The sequence below is a fragment of the Phodopus roborovskii genome, unplaced genomic scaffold, assembly GCF_943737965.1.
Source record: "Phodopus roborovskii unplaced genomic scaffold, PHOROB, whole genome shotgun sequence".
NCBI lineage: Eukaryota > Metazoa > Chordata > Mammalia > Rodentia > Cricetidae > Phodopus > Phodopus roborovskii.
Window position 1 is genome coordinate 1959454 of NW_026126647.1, and position 22394 is coordinate 1981847.

Here is a 22394-nt window from a genome sequence, read left to right on the forward strand (position 1 = left end):
TGCCACCAACTAACAAGATGAGCAACAGTGGAAAGGCTACCATAAATGCCCTTCCTGAATAGGGAGATTGACTACTAACTTATCCACCATCATGGAGCCCTCATCTAGTACCTGTTGGAAACAGAAGCAAACACCCACAACTAAACACTGAGCTGAATTGGAATCCAGATGCAGAGAGGGAGAATAAGACCAGGCAGCAGAAACCCACAGAGACAGCTGACCTGAACAAGGAGGAGCTAATGGGCCCCCAGACTGATAGCTGGGAATCCAGCATGGGACTGACTCAGACCCCCTTGAACATGGGTCTCAGCTAGAAGGCCTGGGCAGTCTAAGGGACTATGGAACCAAGATGTATTCCTGGTGCACAAAAGAACTTTGGGGGCATATCCTCCATGGAGTGATACTCCCTTGACCTAGAGGCAGGAAAGAAGTCTAAAGTCTAGTCCCTACTCCAAATGACTTGACAGATGTAGATGATCCCTCCTGGAGGGCATCACCCTACATGTGGAGTAGGAGGGTAGGGGAGAGGCATGAGAGGGTGGGAGAGAGGGAAAGATGGAGGGTGGGAGGGAGAGAGAACTGGGATTGATAGGTAAAATAAACACAAAACAAAACAAAAACAGGAATAGGACTAAATTCCCCAGAGGGATCTAGAGGCAGAACAAAGCATGTTGACATCAGCTGCAATTCCTGTCTTGCCCCTCCACCCCCCAGCAGAGAGGAGAGAGGAAAGAATAGAGCCTTGAATCTATACCCACCAGAAGAGAAAGAGACCCCACTTGTACCCACTGGAAGAAGAAATGGGAAGAAGACATAATAAGAACACATCCAACAACAAAATTAGTTATATAACATCACCAGACTCTAGAGATTCTAAGCCAGCAAGACCTGAACATCCCAATGCAGATGAAGCAGAAGAGAAGGACCTTAAAAACAACTTCATGAAAATGACAGAGGCCATCAAAGAGGACATGAGAAAAACCCTTCAAGAAATGTAAGAAAAAAAATGCAAGAAATCAACAAATCTCTTACAGAAAGCAAGGAAAGCCAAGGGGGAAAAACAAAAACAAACAAAAAACCACAATCAAACAGATGAAGGAAACAATTCTAACAGCTCAATATCGAAAAACTGAAATAGAAACAATAACGAAAACAAAAACTAAGGAGATGCTGGAAATGGAAAAGCTGGGTAAGCAATCAGGAACTACAGATGCAAGCATAGCCAACAGAATAGAAGAGATCAAAGACAGAATCTCCTGCACTGAAGATAAACTAGAGGAAATAGATCCATAAACCAAAAAAATCATAAATGCAACAACTCCTTAACACGAAATAACCAGGAAATGTGGGACACCATGAAAAGACCAAACTTAAGAATAACAGATATTATAGAATAAGGCAATGAAATCCAGCTCAAATGTGCTGAAAACATATTCAACAAAATCATAGAATAAAACATTCCTACCTGAAGACAGGCTTGCCTATGAAAGTATAAGAAGCTTACAGGACACCAAATAGACTAGACCAATAAAATAAAATAAATAAAGTCTCTTTGCCACATAATAATAAAAACACCAGCAAACATACAGAATAATAAAAAAAAAAGACTTTAAGAGTAACAAGGAATGAAAGAAAAAAGCCAATCAACAAACAAAGGCAGACTTATCAGAACTACACTTGACTTCTCCATGGAAACTCTGAAGACCAGAAGGTACTGGATAGATGTTCTACAAATATTAATAGACCATGGATGTCAGCTCAGACTATTATACTCAGCAAAAGTCTTAATCACTATAGATGGAGAAAACAAAATATTTCATGACAAAACCAGATTTATACAATACATATCCAGAAAATCTGTCCTTCTGCTGAATACAAGAAACACATCTAAGCTTCAAAGACAAACATTACCTCAGGGTAAAGAGTTGGGAAAAGATCTTCCAATCAAATGGACCCAAGAAACAAGCAGGTGTAGCTATCCTAATATCTAGCAAGTTAGACTTCAAACCAAAATCAATCAAAAGAGATGAAGACTGTCATTTCATATTCATCATAGGAGAAATCCATCAGCACAAAGTCTCAATTCTGAACATCTATGTCCCAAATACAAAGAAGGCACCCACATTTGTAAAAGAAATGCTACTAAAACTCAAAGCGCACATAAAACCTCACATACTCTTAGTGAGAGACTTCAACACCTCATTCTCAATACTAGACAGGACCACCAGACAGAAACTTAACAAAGGCACAAAAGAACTAACAGAAGTTATGACCCAATTGGGTTTAACAGACATCTATAGAATAGTCCATCCAACACAAAAGAATATACCTTCTTTTCAGCTCTACATGGAACATTCTCTAAATTCGAACCCATATTCAGAAACGTTGCAAACTTCAACAGATACCAAAAAAAAAAAAAAAAAAAATGGAATAATGGAATAGTCCCTTGTGTCTTATCAGACCACCACACTTTAAAGTTAGAATTAAACAACACAAATTGTTGCAAAAACCCTACAACTCATGGAAAATGAAAATGCACAATTGCACCATTCCTGGGTAAAGGAAGAAATAAATAAACAAATAAAAGATTTCGTAGAATTCAATGAGAATGAAAACACAACATACCCAAACTTATGGGACACTTTGAAAGCAGTACTAAGAGAAAGTTCATAGCACTAAGTTCCCACCCACATGAGGAAACTGGAGAATAGTAACTTTAGAGAATTAACTACACAACTCAAAGCTCTAGAACAAAAAGGATCAATCTCACCTTAGAGGAGTAGACACCAGGAATTAATCAAATTGAGGGCTGAAATCAATTAAGTAGAAACAAAGAAAACAATACAAAGAATCAATGTAACAAAGAGTTGGTTAATATTTAAGACAGAGCTAGCCAATACAAAATGCTAGTAACAGGCCAACAGTTTTATAATTAATACACTGTCTCTGCATATTATGTGGCACTGATGGAGCTCTGGGACCAGGCTGGTAGGAAACTACTCATAACAGGACAATACTCAACCTCACATGGAAAATCGAAAGACCCAGAATAGCCAAAAACAACTTGGTACAATAAAGGAACTTCTGGAGGCATCACCATCTCTGACTTCAAGCTCCACTATAGAGGTATAGTCCTGAACACAGCTTGGTATTGGCACAAAAATAGACAGGTAGACCAATGGAAACGAATTGAAAACCCTGACATTAACCCATACACTTAGGAACACCTGGTTTTTTGCAAAGCAGCCCAAATGATACAATGCAAAAAAGTAAGCATCTTCAACAAATGGTGTTGGCTCAACTGGATGCCGGCGTGTAGAACACTGCAGATAGAGCTGTAACTATCATCATGCACAAAACTTAAGTCCATATGGATGAAAGACCTCAACATAAATCCAGCCAGACTGAACCTCTTAGAAGAGAAAGTGCCCTTGAACAAATTTGTACAGGAGACCACTTCCTGGACATAACCCCAATAGCAAAGACACTGAGATCAACAATCAATAAATGGGCCTTCCTGAAACTGAGAAGCTTCTGTAAGGCAAAGGACACAGTCAACAAGACAAAGTGGCAGCCCACAGAACAGGAAAAGATCATATATAGATTTTAGACATAGAGTTAAGGAATACCAGCCTACAATCCACACAGCCAGAGAAGCTAGGAAACAAGGAGAACTCTAAGAGAGACATGCATGGTCCCCCACAGAAGGGGAAATGGATGAGATCTCCTGAGCAAATTGGGAGCAGTGGGGGAGGGGAGAGGCAGTTAGAAGAAAGTGAAGGGGAGAAGAGGAGGGCAGAGGTGGGCCTGAGAGAGCAGGGAGATTGAGTCGAGGAAGAATAGAGGAGAAAAGAGATGCCATAACAGAGGGGGCCATTATAGGTTTGAAGAGAAACCTGGCATTAGGAAAATGTCCAGAGATCTACAAGGATGACCCCAACTAACCATCTAAGTAATAGTGGAGAGGCTACCTTAAATGCCCTTCCCTGATAATGAAATTGATGTCCACCTTATATGTTATCCTAGAGTCTTCATCCAGTAGCTGATGGAAGCAGGGGCAGACGCCCAAAGCTAAACATTGTGCAGTGGAATCCAGTTTCAGAGAAGGAGAAGTGATGAGCAAAGGAGTCAAGAACAGACTGGTGAAACCTACAGAAACAGCTAACCCGAACAAAGGGAATTCATGGATCCAAGACTGATAGCTGGGAAACCAGCATAGGACCAACCCAGACCCCCTGAATGTGAGTCTCAGTTAGGCAGGCTGGACAGTCTCTGGGACCACTGGAAGTGGAACCAGGATGTATCCCTAGTGCAGGAAGGAATGACAGGAGCCCACTCCTCATCAAGGGATGCTCCATTAGCCTAGAGACACGAAGGAGGTTCTAGGCTCTACCCCAAATGACTTGACAGATGTTGAGAATGGCTCACGGACAGTCTCACCCTCCTGGGGAGTGGTTGTGGGATGGGATGTGGGGGAGGGGGCTTGGTGGAAGGCATGGTTAGGATGGGAGGGAGAGGGAACTGGGATCGATATGTAAAATATATATATATATATAAAATAAATAAAATTAGGAATAGGCCCGTTCTCAGTTAAAGAAAGGACAGGAGTGGTCCCCTTTATATATGGTTGTATTTTGTCAGTCTTACTTCTTGAGTGATGCAGATCGCTATGAAGACAATGACTTATTGAGTAGAGGGGTGTGTTCCTTAAGATTTCGCATCAGCATTTTTTAATGATAAATTATTTTGGGTAAATAAAATGAGTAGTATGGGTTTCTTTGGCCCCAGCCTAGTCCCCCAGTCACCTCAGCCCCAAATGAACACTGGCGATTTATATTAATTATGAAACTATTGGCCAGTGACTTGGGCTTCTTATTGGATAGCTCTGTCTTAATTATTAACCCATTTCTATTAATGTATGTCTTTTCACTTGGTCTTGTCTTACCGGAGAAGGATCTGGACATCTAATTCCTTTGGTGGCTCACATGGTGACTGCTATGTATCTCCACAGAGAAGAGACTAATTTCCTGTTTGTCCCTGCTCATTATCCTGATTCTGCCCAGCTACGTCACTTCCTGTCTGGCCAATCAGCCAATCAGTATGGGAAACATATGCAGAAGAACATCCCCCATCAACAATGTGATTCAAATTGTACATTAAAGTTTTCAGATCTCTCAAGTAATGCCTGGTTAGACCTCTGTTTCTTACCCTGAGGATTATTAAAAAAAAAAAAAAAAAACAGAAGTACTTTGGTCCTAGTGAACCATGACTTAGGAAATTTTGGGGGTTTTTTGTTTTGTTGTTTTCTTTTTCTTTTTAATCTCTTCTTTCCCTGTAAAATTTACAATTACTTGTAAGTGATGATTAATATGCATTAAAGAAGGATTGTGCAGTAAACCTATAATGGTTAAATTCAAGATGTAGACTCTGTAAACCTATTATTGCCACCAGTCAACACCTTTTAAAAACTAGCAGTATCTGTAATGAAGCTATAAAAGTCACACCTGTAAATTAAATTGGGATGCAATTATTGGAGATTTATCAGTAACAGATGGGTGATCTTATAAACAACAGGTATTTAGTTTTGTTAATTTTGGCTTGTACTGTTGGTAAAACAGAACACTGTATTTTGAAGGCCATCAGTCTCTAATAAAAAGGAACAAAGGGTTAAAAAATGAATGGGCTTTGGGGGCCTAAGGAGAAATATTCTCTCTAAATACATGGGTGAGGGCCTAGGTCCCGCCCCAAATGATGTGACAGACTTTGATGAGCCCCCATGGGAGACCTCATCCTCCCTGGGGAGTGGATGGGGGGATGGGATGGGGGTTTGGTTGGGGAGGATGGGAGGATGGGAGGGAGAGGGAACTGGGATTGTTGTGTAAAATAAGATTGTTTTTAATGTAAATAAAAATGTATAAAAAATTAAAAAGCAAAAAAATAAATTAAAAAACCATAAGAGAAAAAAAAAAAAAACAGTATTTTTCCTCTTTCAGTGACACATACCAAGAAGTAAAAACGAAAGTGACATTTCGAACTCATAGAAGGACAGCTTTGGTGGCTGACCTTTGGAGAATGTTTCCCCTTTCTCACATAGTAAGACACATAGTCCCTAAGTGGAGAAGTGTGACAACCACTATTGGGCAAATACTTGCCATGTTAAAAAGTTATTTATATTTTACGAGTAACTGGAGGCTTCTTCCAGCAATACATATTCTTCTCAGAAACGAGGACTAGAAGTTTTGTATTGATGTCATAGGCAGTGCCCATACATGAAATGAGAGCTTCCACTAGAAAAGCCAGATCAGGCGGTGAAATTGCGAGCAATATGAGGAACCCAAATATACCAAGGGAAACAGTGCCTCTGGGTATTTTAATGATTCTTACCCACTATCCATAGCTTCTACTCGAAGAGACTTAAAGAAACAGCTCGTTAACTGGTTTCTTCACTTTAGCCCTCAGCTTGCAGCTTATTCTCAACAGGGTTGTGGTCTAGCTTGAGTTGCCATTCGTCTACGGACCTCTAGTCTCAAATGATATCTCATGCACAATCTTTGCAATGGCCCTAGGAGTGGCCAGTCGTCATCTCCCAGTGCCTCTCCTCATGTCTTCTGATCCTGTTGTCTTGGCCTTTGCTGGCCCTCAAGCTCACAATTTATATGCACTTTTAATACCTATGCCTGGGACAAACTTCCTCAGGTGGGATAAATGCTCATTCACTCAATGCTTTAGAGAATTATATAAATGTCACCTATGTACTACGGTCTTCCGAAGTCATTGTTTAAAACTATACTATGCCTCTCCTTTGTATTTTTCCTGCTTTGGTTTTCTGCAGTATACATTCAAGCCAGCATTATATTGTATATTGTATTCACTTAGTTACTTTTTTTTTTTTTGTCTTGTCTGTAGATGACAATATGTGTGACAGTAGGTAAGTTTTACAGAGTAAATAAAAGTGATTAATTTAATATGCTGCCCATGGACATGGCAGCATCTCTCCACACAGCCAAAGGACACAAGACATTGACAACATGTTTAAGGCAACAGGATTACACAGAGCCTTTCTAGATATTAGGAGTGAAGCTAAGCTGTCATTATAGAAAACCTTTTCCAAGAAATTGCTAGCATTTTCTGGATTTTGTTTGTACTGAAAGGGGGTCTTAAGAGCCATGCTGCAAAATGTGTGAGTGTTCTATCAACATCTCTGACAGAGAATAAAAGTGGACTCTAGCTCTATCCTGAAGAATGACAGACAAATGATGAAGATCAAGACACAGAATCATTCCTTTGATTTCATCTCAGAACTTGGAAAACTGTTTGTTCCTCATGAAACTTTCTCATGACTCATCTGTGTTGTATATCTGTAGGGCAGATGACCTTGGGTTTTTAATGGACAGTCATCTAAATTCAGTAATGTATTGATGAATTTATACACCATTAATCCACTCAACCATTACAATTACTAGTACAAAGCTAAGACGTTTGTTTTCATTTCTAATCCCAGAGGTCCTTCTGTCTGCCCTGTATTATCCTAGATGATGGGTTTTACATGGTACCCCAGACAAAACTGACCACTTCTGATGAGTGTCTTTATAGAGAAAGTGGCATTAAATAAGTATATAGAAAGTGGTATCTGTGGCAGGGAAGAAGAAAAAAAATGAATATCTGAAAATAAAATAAGACTCTGAGAGAAGACAGTATGATCAGGAAGAATAAGGAACATTTCCTTGAACATGACCATTAAGATTATAAAATAGGAGACATTGGAGTAGGAGGGAAGTAGGGGAAGAGATGAAGGCCCAGCAAGCAGAGAACACCTGAGGTTATCTCCTTCACCTTTCCAGGTTCTAATGGATTGATAGGTATCAATTCCTTGTGGGGCAGTCATATTCCTCCTAGATCCAGAAAATTCCAGTGAGGGTCCTAACATGAACAGGAATCTCCTGGGTAAGGACAATAGAAAAAATATGGGCATCTCTCCTACCTCGGTTTTATATTTATTTATTTATTTCTGAATGAAGATGAGACCATCTCCGTCCCTTGTAGACAGGCTAGCATACATGCTGTCAGTATTTAGGATGTCTTAATTTATCAGGGGACCCTGGACTCAGCCAAGATAACAGGTTCCCTGCTTGTGAAGACAGAAGCTCAGTCCTGTTCAGGAAAGTAGATGAACATAGTCGTCTCTATGGTATTACAGAAAACTCATTTGCATCATTAGTTTGGGGGAAGTACTTCTGAGTTCTGACCACCTCTCCTTAGAGAGTTTCCCCGGGGAATGCAGCATGGTTGTTGCTTCAGAACTTAAATAGGAAGCCATTGTTCCCATCCTTCCTTCCTCCCCTCCTCCAACAACTGAGATGCTGTTTGCAAGAGTGGAAGAGGCACTTTAGACTAGGAGATATTGCGCAACATTGGGCCTCACTTATCCTTGAGAGGGCCAGAACAGGCTTCAAACCTTTGTGAACTACAAATGCCACATGAAGCCTTGGAGCCAGTTTCTGAATGACAGATAGTAGGAATCGTGGATTCAACATCATGCAAACTAACGTATAAATACACAGAGGGTATTATATCAAGTCAAGGGCAGGACAAGGTTCAGAAATCCCTACAAAACTCTCTCCTTCATTCTCCCACACACACACCATTACAGTTATACCTTTGATATCCCACGTTACTCAAGGAAAGGAAGTAGTTGGTCAATAAGAAATGCCCGGATGGTGATTCCTTAGAAGACCTTTTGTTCTCCTCTTCTAGCTGTCTCTTTACGCGTGTTCCTTTTTCTTCTTTTCTCTTCCCCTTTCACTGTCTTGTGTCTTTCCCCTCCCCTAGCCACCCACTTCTCCCTCCTCCCCAACACCTCCTGTTGCCACATCTTGTTCATTTCCCTCAGCACTATCATAGCTTCCCTCATTCACTCTACGGTCATTAAAGATGCTGTTCTTAGGCTCAGAGGACTCCAGACAAGGAAGACACCCTCTCTGTCCCTTCATTCCAGGGAAGAGTGCCTCCTGATAATGTGGGTAAGGCCCAAACCTAGGAGTCAATAATTCCTAATATTAATATGATTTATATTGGGAACAAAAGTGACACCGAGTAAATGTGGGGTTGAGAAATCTGCAGGGTATGTAACCGACATATAATATTCTTAAGCTCCTTTTACCTCAGACCTCTTTCCAAATGTAAAAGATGTTTCTGAGAATGTACTTTAAAATATGTAAAACTAAAATACATGTCATTTAAAATAAGGAATTATATGGAACACTTCTAATAACTTATCTTCTGGGAGTCCACTGACCCGTGCTAGTTTATTGAAGGACGCTTTATACAATTTGTAGATGATTTTACGTACAATGAAGGCTAACAGATTTCTATCCTAAGAGCAACAGACAGGCATTCCTGGAGTTGTGATATTGTAACAAATTGGAAAAATCATGTCCAAAACACACTTAATATACTGCAAATACTTGACACCATGGCTTAGCAACCCAACATGCTACAGAATGTTAGCTTTTTCCCTTGAGACTGGGTGGGCAAGTAGGGGCTGTAACATCAAGGACATACTGGAAACAGCTAGGCTGGAGAAAGATCAAAACTCAGAATGTACCACTTCCTCTTGAATGTGTATCGCTGTTGTGTATCATGAAGTGAACTTTTCTAACTCAAATCATCATAAGTGAGGGGCCATCTGTCACATGATGTGTTTCTCCTCAGATTACTATTACAGCGTAGAAACAAATTCAGACTGCCAAGTGGAAGCAGGGAGCGTTGGTTGAGAGGCCAAGGAGTTGCCGACGTGATGCTAACTAACTTGAACTCAGGGAGCAATTGTGAAGACTATTCCTAAAAGAATGCCACTTTGAATCTGTCCATTAAGACACACGTGCCCCTGTCCAGGAAAGACTAGTGCCTAGACAGTAGTCTATAAACATTTCCTGAAATTCTCTAGAGGGAAGTCATCCTCAGTAATATAAGTTTGGGGTACTGAATCTGGCTTATAGTCTGTAGAATTCACAAGAGTAGTTCTTCATACTTACTTGAGCCAAATATGTTTCCAGTAAACCTTAAAAGAAGCTGTTCTCCTTCTCTTACTTGGAAATGTCTAGATGATTCTGGAAGTCCTCCAAACCCTTCCGAGCACAAGTTCTTCTGTGCCAGATTTAACTCCTTGGAAGGCACCACTAAAATAACCACTCTATGTGGATTGTCTTTCTGGTGTGACAGTACAACACAGGCCATTGTGCTGAGTGAGGCTTCTTCTAAAGACTTCACAAAAGACACCAAGTGGCTACTGTCCACTGTGGAAGACAACTGGAGCACAATAAATCTGTGCAAAAAAAGAGGCAAGACCCAGGAGGATATGAAGCATTGAAACAGACCCAAGGGAGGAACAAACTACTTTTCTTAATTTTCACTTAAAGCAAGAATTCTGACGATCTACTACCTGTATGTAGAAGGGACTTCAGTGAAATCCCTGGAAGCCACGAGATTAGTTCAGACCAACTCACTTTGTTGTTGTCTTTGTGTGCTTTGTATACATGTGGTTTGTGTGGACATATGCATCTGTACATATGGATGTGTGGGCACATGGACCGGCACTCATGTGGAGGCCAGAGATCAATGTTAGCTGTTACGTATCAATCCACCCCTTTCCATGTAGCTTGGCTTGTCCTGAACTACCAGCAATCCTTCCTTAGCCTTCCATATGATGAAATTATAAGTGGACATTACCATATTCCCCTCTAGAACATATCCTTCAAGTAATCACCCTTTCTCAGCGAACTCTAAACGTGATCTCATGTTTTAATTATAGAGTCATGTATCCTGTATCATCCCAACCAGAGACTGACTGCACATACCAAGGTGGTCCTATAAGAACATAATAGACCTAAGAAATTCTATTGCTTAGCGATGATGTAGTCTTAGCACCACAGTACAAGCATATTACCCACATGTTTATAGTGATGTTGGTATGAAAAAGCTACTGCCCTGCCAAGTGTATGAAATTGTAGCACATATAATTATGTACAGTCCATGATACTTGGTGATAACAATAAGCAACAATATGTAATATATTTTTCATTATTAGACTGGAATGTACTCTTGTCTGCATAAGGGGTCCATAAGAAGGCACTGCTATCATACGAGATGACAACTCAAGGTATATTCTTGTTGCCCCTGAAGAATTTCTAGTGGGACAAAGCAAGGAGGTAAAAGGCAGTATTTGGGTGATTCCAATGCTATTTAGACCTAGAATAATGTCCATTTTTGTCTCAGACCTTAACAACAACAACAAAATTAAATAATCCAGATGTATTGATTTACATCTATAACTCCAGCAGTAAGGAGATAGAGGCAGGAAGATTGCCATGAACTTGAGTCAGGCCTTCTCTAAATAGAAACATCCAGAGTATACACGGCTAGTTAGCAATATGCTGTCTTAAACACTATGAAGTAAATAAATGAACAAAGTTTAAAATATAAATGTGCAGAGAATAAAATGCAAAGTCATGTAGAGATTTCTCTGAGGTTAAGATCTGATTCTCTCCTAGCATAGGATTCATGTTAGGTTCCTCAGCCCCAGGGAATCTCACACTCTCTTCTGCACTTCATAGGTCCATGAACCCTTAAATAAAAGAAAAAGCATGTAGAGGAAACAGTTTTATATAGCCAAATAATATGTTTCTGTTTTAATCTAATTGGTAGTACAAATGACCCAAAATCCCAAATTTTTAAATATATGAAAAAATAAAATTAAATTAAGAAATATTGTTTATGATAGATGAAAAATATAGTAAATTTGGTCTCGCCAATGACACAGTATCTATACATCCTACTAAGATTAGAGTAACATCCTGGGTCTTTTGATTCAGTGTTCACTGTCTCACCCAGAACCCACCGAGGTTTGTGTGATTATGCCGTGTTCTTAGCATGGCAGTGCAATTGCCAAGGTTTGAAATTTTTGTTACTCCATCATTAAAAATAGTAAGGCTATAGAAAAGCATCAAAGTAATACTTCAAAATGTGGAAGTAAACTGTGTTCGAAATAATCTGTTTCTGCAGCACATGTAGGTGGGGTGTAAAGCACTAATCTCCATTTCTGTGATGTGAGGGTTTTTATGATGGATCTTGTGTTTAATTTTCTCCCACCCTACATCACATCCTCAAATGCCAATGTTCATGTATGTACATCAAAGTGAGGTCAATATGGTGGCCCTAATGCAATATTACTGGCATGCTCCAAAGGAGGAGTTCTCGACCTAAACAGAAGTACATGAGGAACACTTTGTGAGGACAGAAATGGCCATTTATAAGCCAAGGACAGGTTTTCAGAGGGTTCTTCCCTTGACGTTCTCAAAAGGAGCAAACCCTATAAAAGCTCTGATTGGATACACTGAGCCTCTAGAACTGTAAGATCATAAATAAATTTGTGACATCTTGTTACAGCACCCCCTGGGAAACTGACACAGACTTAGATCCCAGAAGGGGACATGTTAACAGTTGTTTGTTCTCTGGAGAACAGAAGCCTTCATCCAGAGCAGCTTTCTCTCACAGGCCTGCCAGGTGTAACCATCAAAGCCAAACACTGCAGTATTCTGGAGCTCCCCTGAGGCACCAAGCTGGGGAAAACCCAACCCAAACCAGCTTTCCCATCATCTTCCCTCAATTCCTCTCCTTCTTTGATTCTCTCCCAGGATCTTCCTGAGAGGCCTCTGTCAATAAGTCATTTGATCTCTCATCTCACGCTGTGTTTCTGCAGATTTTGGTCTGGGATAATCATAGATGTAAGGTTGTCATCACAAAATGAAACCTATCTTTAGACCTGCGATTGCCTTTCTTCATGAATGTCTACTCCTCGCGTACCTTAAAACTGTCTGAAACAGTCCTTTAATGGGCTGTCTAGAGAACACGTAAATGAGAAAGCTAAATGAAGGAACTGAAATAACAAATTTGGTTTATATCTACATAGTTATGAGATGAGCATAATACGAATGGTTAATTACTATCCTATGGAATTTAAGGAACGAAGGTGCTGTTTTGAAACTATTTTGGTGTTAAGAGAAACCCATAAAACAAAAACCTATGTTGCAAGTAGTTTCGAAAGCCCTACTTAAACTATCATGAGCAAAATTGCAAACAGAGGATCCGTGTCAATTGTGGTTTGCCTTTTAAGTACACTCTAAAAGAAAGATTATATCTCAGCAATAAAAATATAAACCAACGATTCCATTCCTATGCGTTAATTACAGGCTGCAGGAGAGTGTCATCACCTCTGATGGTTTTCCCTGGCCTTACCTCTCCAAGTGTTCACATAATTCGAAAGATACCAAGCCATTCTGGACAGTCCTCACCACAACATCATCAATCCCAAACCAACCACCATCTCTGCTTCTGAATCCTAGTAATTTCAAAGTTTCACAAGCGTTGTTACCAGGTTTTCTGATGGAGGCACTCTTCGTCCTATGAAATGGTAACAGAAATGGGTAAAAATTTACATAGCACACATCACATTTAAAAATAAATCTACATTTCATTATGTGACTAATCTAGTAACAATCAATTATATGTATACTACATGTCACTAGTTATTTCTGACTTCAAGAATAGGAGAATGGGGTGAATATAGTTTTTACTTCAAGAAGTATCCATATACTGTCATAGTATTATTACTTGTTTACAGCATGGGGCAATCTTGGTCATACTAAGAAGAAAATAAAGATTTAGGAGCAAATGTAACACTCAAGGATATTTTCAGAGTAAAAAGACTTATGTAAAGAATATATATGAGAAATAAAATACATTTTACCAATGGCACAAGGAGGTTTAAGGGAACATTGGAAACATGATGAAATTCAAAGACTGAAGCACAGCTCTTTAGGGCTACTCGAGAATGCTGCATATTATGTTAGGGAAGATGATAGACTCTGACACCATTTCTTCTCCTGGCTGAGTTCTATCTCTTAAACAAATGACCATGCATGCGTAAGGTGTTTTATATCTATAGATCCCAATTTTACTGGTTATCACATTAGAAATATATTACCTATATTATAGGATTATATATATATATATATATATATATATATATTAGTGTTGATATTTACAAAGCATGCATTGAACGTGTTAAGCAGTATTAATATCCCCATACCACCTCCTACAGCAGAAGATGGCCGATAGACTTTGTTAAATTCTTTTTCTGCTTGTATAACATGTCCCACCCAAAGCCTAACGGCTTTACATACCACACCATACTACTTGCCAAGTAGGGTTCATTCCATAGACCGGTTTCTAAGAGCCAGCCAATGTGGCTCCCTTTCTTTGGAATTTGGCTACGTAGGAGCTCAGAGACTGTGGCTCATCACTTCCCTTTGGTTGCAAAGTTTTTATTAAGGAAAGTAATTAATGGTGTGGATATTAAGAAGAAAATCTAGATGTTAAGGGAGAAAGAAAATGCCAATATGAAAGAGAGAATAGAGTCTTCAGAGACTAAATATGAGGTTTTTCAAAGAATTTTCTTATATTCTTTTAAGCAACTTCTTTTTTTTTTTTCAACCAAAGGTGAAAAGTCTTTGATACTGAACATCTTTGGGGAAAAATATGCTGCAGCTTGCTAGGGACAGAAACAATCTAGCTAGTTACTAAAATCAAGAATGCTCTCTTTCTCTCACTTTTTCTCTCTCCATTTGTGTGATGTGGTGTGTGTGTAGAGTTATAAAATTTACCTCAGTTTCCCAAACTGATATGTCCTATGACTCAGAAACAAAAAGTTGTTCTTACTTATTGCTATTTTTCTATTGCTATTTCAGGGACTCAGACAGAATAAAATCAAGGATTAGGGAAACTGGCTATGGGATGTTAGATTATTATCATACATGTGGTAAACTTTTAATCCTTGAAGCTAAAAGTTAATTGACCCAGGAGGATATACTGACACTGAATCAGAATCTTGGTCATTCAGAAGAAATCAGTTTCACTAAATACAGTGCTGACCCTTTCCTAAACCCACCTATGGTAGTAAGTATTCACTTTTTTCTGCCAATGCTCTGCATTTCAGTGAGACTTCAATGTGTAGTAAAACCCCATCTCCCTGACTCAGGACAGACAATAACTTGATTCAGGCAAATAGTGCATCTGGCACTCATTAGCAATGGCCACTAAAATAGTGGCCAACCCTTTGTTTTGAGGACACAATGGGTTTGCACGTCTCTGTCACTATAGTTGAGTGGTACCATGTGATTATCTCCAGTTAACTAATTGGAAATTGAAGTGAGGTTTGTCACTTTGAAGCCGTGAAGATTATTGCTCATTGGCCTACCCAAAGTTGTTCTAAAGCCATGATGGCAACCACAAAGCAAGAAACAGCCTTTCATAGCCGTGGAATGAAATATGAAGATGGTTGTTACATATGTGCAATGAGACACATGGACTGTTGAGAATTTTTTTGTCACCTCATAACATAGCCTGATCCCTACTGCATATTCCTTCTGGAACAAGTTATGAGTTTCTGACAGATTTGGGATGGGAGTTCATCTCTAGGCATCTGTGCATGTGAGGGAAATATTTCAATTTTTCCCTAAACTTGGATTTATGAAGATGTAGTGGTGTTATCTGCATGAGGTGTAAACATGTCAGAGAATAGAATCTGCTCAAGAAAGAACACAGAGACTGCTTCATTCCCAGCATGCAGAAATATAAATAAATAATAAATAAATAAATAAAGTAGCAGCACTGTTTGATTAAGGACTTTTGTTGGGTTTTCTGTGACTCAAAGTGTCCTTAATAATAAAGACTAATAGCATGCACCTGTGATCTTTGCAATGGGGGAGGCTGAGGTAGAAGCAGCATATACAATAAGCAGCCAGCTGAGCCTCACAGCAAGTACCAGAAGAAGTATATAACAAGAGTCTTACCCAAACCACAAGAATGACCACATGATATATCCTTATCTCCTAGGAATAACAGTTCTCTAATTACACTATGCTCTACTTACACAACATTAGCAAACTTAGACAAATAATGTTGCCTATTAATGACTGGTATTTGGTCAAGATAAAAAAAAATGAGAACATTTGATTTTATGACAGTTTTCCAAAATAAAACAAACCAGGACTGGAGAGATAGTTCAGCTAGTACAACATGGAGCATGGACAAAGGAACTCTGACCCCAACAACTATGTAAATATCAAATATGTGGGTATGCCTGTCCTCTTATAACCCCATTGGTCGGGAGATGGACATAAGGAATCCTTGAAGCAAACTGATGAGACACTAGTTGAGCCAGTCTGTTCCACATTCACAAAGGTACTCTGTCAGTCAGTAAAGAGTGACTGAATAACCTACCCAACATCGACCTAGGATCTCCACACACATGCCCACATGCATGTACACTCTCACACATATACATAGGTACACATATAAGAAGTTAAAATAAACAAAACATGGTGCATCTTTCTAGAAATGATTTATTTTAATATGTTCATCTTTTCCCCAAATAGAACCAGGTTCTGTGAAGATGCTGACTAAAATAAACATTCTATTAATCTGTAAGAAACCACATGCCGCAAGCAATTACATTACCAAAATTCTCATATCACATTTTAATTTCAGAACATTCCCTTCATGATATGCATAATGCATGGGCCTTGAAACGTGAATGTCATTAACAGTCCAGGATTAACTTTTCTCAGAAAACTAATTTAGCCATTAAAGTACTGATTTTTATGTAGAATTTCTTTGTTCAAAAATTTGAAACAATTCTCATTATAAATTATGCATGTTTTAATAGAGCTGTTTTAAAATAGAAGTGTTTTCTGATTTATTATTATTATTATTATTATTATTATTATTATTATTATTATTATTGTCAACTTGACACAAGCTAGTGTTAGTTACCCGGGAAGAGAAACCTCAATTGCCAAAATGCTTCCATATGATTGTCTGTAGGCAAGTCTGTAGAACATTTTCTTGATTCGTGTTTGATGTAGGACAGTCCACTGTAGGTGGTGCCACCCTTGGGGGCAAGTGGTCCTCCATTGTACATAAAATGGGCTGAGCAAACCATGGAAATCCAGTAAGCAGAACTCCTTTTTGGGCTGTATTTTAGTTCCTGCCCAGATTTCCTTCAATGATGATGCACAATGATATGGAAGGGTAAGCCAGACAAACCCCTTCCTTCCCAACTTTCTTTTGGTCACATTGTTCACAGAAAGCAAATGGACAAGGAAGGTATGCATAGTCGCATTGACTATGGTGTATGGCACATTGAGGAATTTCTAATGGCCTATTCCCTACATAGTTTTGTATTTAGTTTGCAAATTGGTGACCATTTTCTGGGTGAAATTGTGCACTCTGAGTTTAATATTTGTTTCCAGTATAAATTATTTTGGGATTTCAATTCAAATGACTGATGTTGAGAGAAAAACTTCCTTTTTTCCCTCCTGATCCAATTATCTTGTTTAAATTATCGAATCATAAACTTTTGGTTTCTCGCCTGATTGACAATATCCTTAGTCCCAGTTATCCCAGACTTCATCATCTAATGTACTGTGTGTTGTGGATGTGTGTCTTCTCATATCAACTGAGGATTCCTCATGATCTGTCAATATTAGGACAATAATTAGCACATACCTCAATCTGAGAAGTTATTATTCAAAAATGGAGGAACACTCTTCACTGTTAAGCTCATATGTAAGTCAGGTACTATGCCTTGAGAGCGTGCTCTCAAAAACACTGTGCATTAAGCAGCAACATAAACATTTGTTTTTTCACAAGAGAAAATATACAATTGCTAACCTGTCTTATTGATCAGCTTGGTCTAACCACTCAAATTCCTTTCTTCCTTCCTTCCTTTCTTTTTCTTTTCCTTTCTTCCTTTATATCAGGCTTCAGAATATCTAACTATATGAAGAAGAATATTTCTCTAATGCTGTCCTTCATGGAAAAAGAAAGGCGAGGACTCCAATCAATTTCCCTTCAGAAGGCTTTTGTTTCTAACTTATCTATCCTTCCCCAAGGCAATGGACTCTCTATACCAAGGAGTATACAAATGAGATAATATTCATTAAGAAGCCTTTGGATAAAGTAAAAGATTCATAAATCCACTTTACCTAGTTATAAAGTGAAATAATTTATAACAACGCATATTTGTTAATGGAGCAAATAGACAAAGTAGAAAACAATGTGTACAGAAGACAAATATCATCTTTACCTATTTTTCTCTTCATCTTTACTTCTTTTTCTACATAGCCAGTGAACATATATTTCTAAGCAATGGAAAATTCACTTTGTATGTTAAAATGTGGTCAAGACAAGAAATTGATGTTGCTATTTCCTGAGTCCAAAACTCTCCTCCGTAGCTCTCTGAACCCATGTTTCACTGAAATTCTGTCATTATTCGGATAGGTGAGGCTCTTCTGTATGGACCAGACAGTACTAAAACCTAAGGACAGTACAACATGTGTGTTGTTATGATCTATAACCTTACCATTTCTGTCTTCAGTTTGTTCCCTAAAAGATTATATATTAATATATATAACACAGAATGGTAAGAATTTGGGATTGGGCAATCTGAAGGTCTTTCCCCAATAAAGCAAAACAGATGATAATAGATTATATATATATATGTATATATATATATATGTATGTATGTATATATATATATTTGACTTGCATAAGACAGGGGGATGCTGGAAAGAATTCCCCAAACTTTTCAACAACAACAAACAACAAACATGTAAGGCCGGAGTTACAGCAGAAGGGACAGTCGGACTGGAATGAGGGGTTTCCATGAGGACAAATGCTCTTCCAATAACCAAGACACAGGAACCAGAAGCAGTAAGTAATAATCAAATGAGTAGAATACGAAATGCTTCTCCTTGGGGTCACAAGCACACTGGAAAGATGAACTTGCAGGCTTAGCATCTTGAATCTGTTGAAAGTAGTCCCTATGAAGTAAGAGTTGAATCTCAACAGAGACAGGAATAAATGTCATCTGTGGAAATCAGATCCATTTCATGCCCACAGAAATCCTATAGTACGCATCCAGGCATTAAAGTTCCCAAATAAAGAAACAGAGGTACAGATGACAGTTAACAGAAGAAATAGCTGCAGATAGGAATTCTCAAGATGAAGGTGTAACAAGCAAGAGACTATCAAGCATCTATGACATTGTAATAGGTGAATTATACAAATGAGAGAATTTAGAAGAAAATTTTTTTAAACAATAACTCAAGTATCACCTCAAACGTGCATTTTAAAGGTCAGAATAGTTTCTAAGACTGGGGTGTTTTGAACTGGAATGGGAAGAAACTATATGGCACATTGCCATAGATAAATGATGATGGGAATATATATGTAAGAGAGGAAAAGAATTGTGAATGTGAGTTAAAAATCACCTCAGCTTGCGAAGTTGAGTAGAAAATTGTGCACAGCTGATCGTGTCTATTTCTATGTTCTCTGTCATTTATCCTACAGTAAAGATGTTTAATTTCTTCATCTAGCCGCAAATCAACATAGTGCTTTCCCAGGCTTAGTAAGCTGCAAGCATAATGGGAAGGGAATATAACCTTTAACCCACACAAATGATGGCCGCTCAATAGAGAGGGGATGTGTGAGTTCAGATTATGATTGCATCACTCACTCTTCAGTTGAGAACTGTAGAGGTTCTTGATGTCACTACACCTAAGATTTCACATCGATGAAATGATAATACAGGCTACAATATACAAGTCCACCACAGAGCGACTTCCCAGGTAATAGTAGCTATTACTCAATCCTTATTTTTCAAAACAAGTCCTTTCATGTTTAATGAATGGGAATGTCCCCTTCTTCTTCCTCTGTTAGGAAAGAAAGTTAATCTTAAATTAAAAGGTAAGAATTAAGATCAGGTTTAATGTGTTATACGGTATTTTCCAGCCTTGTGCTTTTTGTTTGTTTTGGCTGGTGAGATTACATATATTTGACTTTATTCTTGAAGATGCTATTTGGTTATGTAACTTGGGGAGAGGAGTTTACTTGTGCATAAATACAAATTCAAGTTAAATTAATGAAGTAATCAATTTTGAGGCAGGGTTTCTCTGTGTAGCTTTGGTTGTGCGAGAACTCACTCTGTCGACCAGGCTGGCGTTGAACTCCCAGACATTCACCTGCCTCTGACACACGTGTGTTTCGATAAAGGCGTGCACCACATCACCACCACCCAGGAAATCTAATTTATCTTTAAAAGATCAAATTTGTCTTATTTGTACACTGAATGGAGAAATTACAAGTTCCATGATCCACTCTCATGATTAACCATATCACAGATTCTTGCAATGCTTAATCTTACATCTGTATTATTAAAAAAAAAAAAAAAAAAAAAAAAAGCACCATTGTTCACGTGGTACAGTTTCAAGTCCATTAGAACTAAAACTCTTTCCTATTGTGGGTCAGAAATGAGAACATGGATCATACTACTTTTTCCTCAGATGCAAGCCATCTGATTACAGTTGGTTATGGAAGGTTCTTTGTCTCCCGTTAAATGGCTAGCAGCAGCAGTCGTCTGGCTCACCTGTTGAAGAACGAGGCTGTGGGCAGGCTCCTGTGCAGGGTGGCACTCTCTGGCCTTCTGTGATCCTTCTCGGACTCGGGGAGAGGAGAAGTAGGGAGGAGCACTGTAACGGCCTTCTGAAAGGAGTGGGTGGATGGGTGCTGCATATGGATCAGAGGGCTTGTGGACTGTACTGAATAGGAAGAATCTCGATGTGCTTTTAAATGTGACACCATAGAAGGATCAACTGGCTGGATCTAAGCAAAAAAAAAAAAAAAAAAAAAAAAAAGAAGGAAAACTTTTATCTTGTACACACACTTCAACGCACATACATTCAGAAGATGCATGCATTGGTATGCTCCTAAAACAATTGTTTTTTTTTTTTCTGAAAAATTTAGGGATTGCAATTTTAGGTGTTTCTCTATACATTCTTGCCTGGAGATAAAGCTCTTTATATAAAAGCACACAATTGAGTAAAGTATTTTAAAATGCAGTTTCCTATTTATACGTGATGCACACACACACATGCACACACAAACACACACACACACATGCACACACAGACTCATGCATGCACCCACACACACAGGCACACACATACACACACAGACTCATGCATGCGCACACACACATACACACACAAACTCATGCATACACGCACACACACACACAGGCACACACACACATACACACACAGACTCATGCATGAACACACACACATGCACAAACACATGTATGCACACACATGTTTATTTATATATGTATGTGTTTGTGTATGTGTGTGTGTGTTTTAGAAACACTCTAAGTTATAAACAACAACATGACCAAGAAAATAAAAGTGACATTTCATGTAATTTCTAAATATATCGCTGTTCTTAGATCATGTGATCAGCACAAAGTTGAAAACAAAACTACACTTCCTTTCACATCAGAATAGTTAATAATATAAAAGATAACATAAATCAAAGTTTATAAAAATATTTTGAGTGAGATGTGACGGTTAGGCTTCCTTTCCGATCTTTTTCCTTGACTTAACTATTTGTGATGGAAAAACGGAGAAGTAGGAAAGAAAGAATGGGAAAATAAGGCTGAAATGGTAAGCAATATCAGTGGATAAAATAAATCTTCTGGGATGTATATAGATATATTATTACACAGCATGAAAATAGTGTTTGTGTGTATTGAGCCATTGTTCAAAAAAAGCTTATTTTCTTTAGTAAACAGAAGCCAAAAATCGTGGTAGTAACCATTTGAATGGATTGGTAGCTTTCTTATCTCTTTCTATCAGTTCATTTGGAAGCCTGGATGCCCCCAAACTTGTCAGCTATTGTCTTGTAGATGTTCAGCGTATATTTGCCAACACATTAAGCAAGTGATACAGAAAACGATTTAGGAAAAGTCTTGTAAATTGTAAATGGGAGAAGACATTTATTTTAGATGTGTTCAGAATGCCTACTGGTATCATTCCACTCATTACAGATGAGCCTGAATACAAGACAAAATGAACTTTATGGCCACGTGGAAAATCTACATCCTTTGCATCTTCAGGACCATGACTGACACACTAGACACAGGATTATCATTAATTTCCCCTTTTACTTTTTACCTTTAATTGTACAAACGCCGTTGAGCCGAAAACCCCTGCAGGGTAACTGAGGGAAACCCGGGCATCGATGCTTGACTTCAGAGTGAGGCCTTTCTTTGTCACGGTGAAAGTCTGTTTCTTTAAACATGACACTACCGAAAACATACCCAACTTGTAAACATGTACTGCAGCACAAGCCCCCTGCGTGGGGTAAAAGACACCTTGCTGAAGTAAGCAATCAATAACATATAGTCTATGAGCAGTCACATCAAACAAACGAACGAA

General features: G+C 38.6%; 1 protein-coding gene across 1 annotated transcript in view; it reads right to left on the bottom strand.

Annotated features, from left to right (window-relative positions):
• The window catches only part of Dthd1 (death domain containing 1), a 59578-nt gene that overhangs the window by 27372 nt on the left and 9812 nt on the right, over nucleotides 1-22394 (bottom strand). Inside the window, exons 4-7 of the mRNA XM_051174015.1 lie at nucleotides 22131-22310; nucleotides 20546-20781; nucleotides 13294-13458; nucleotides 10035-10324 (exon numbers count right to left, since the gene is read on the bottom strand). Coding sequence (XP_051029972.1) covers nucleotides 10035-10324; nucleotides 13294-13458; nucleotides 20546-20781; nucleotides 22131-22310 — 871 coding nt within the window. The remainder of the gene's footprint in view (nucleotides 1-10034; nucleotides 10325-13293; nucleotides 13459-20545; nucleotides 20782-22130; nucleotides 22311-22394) is intronic.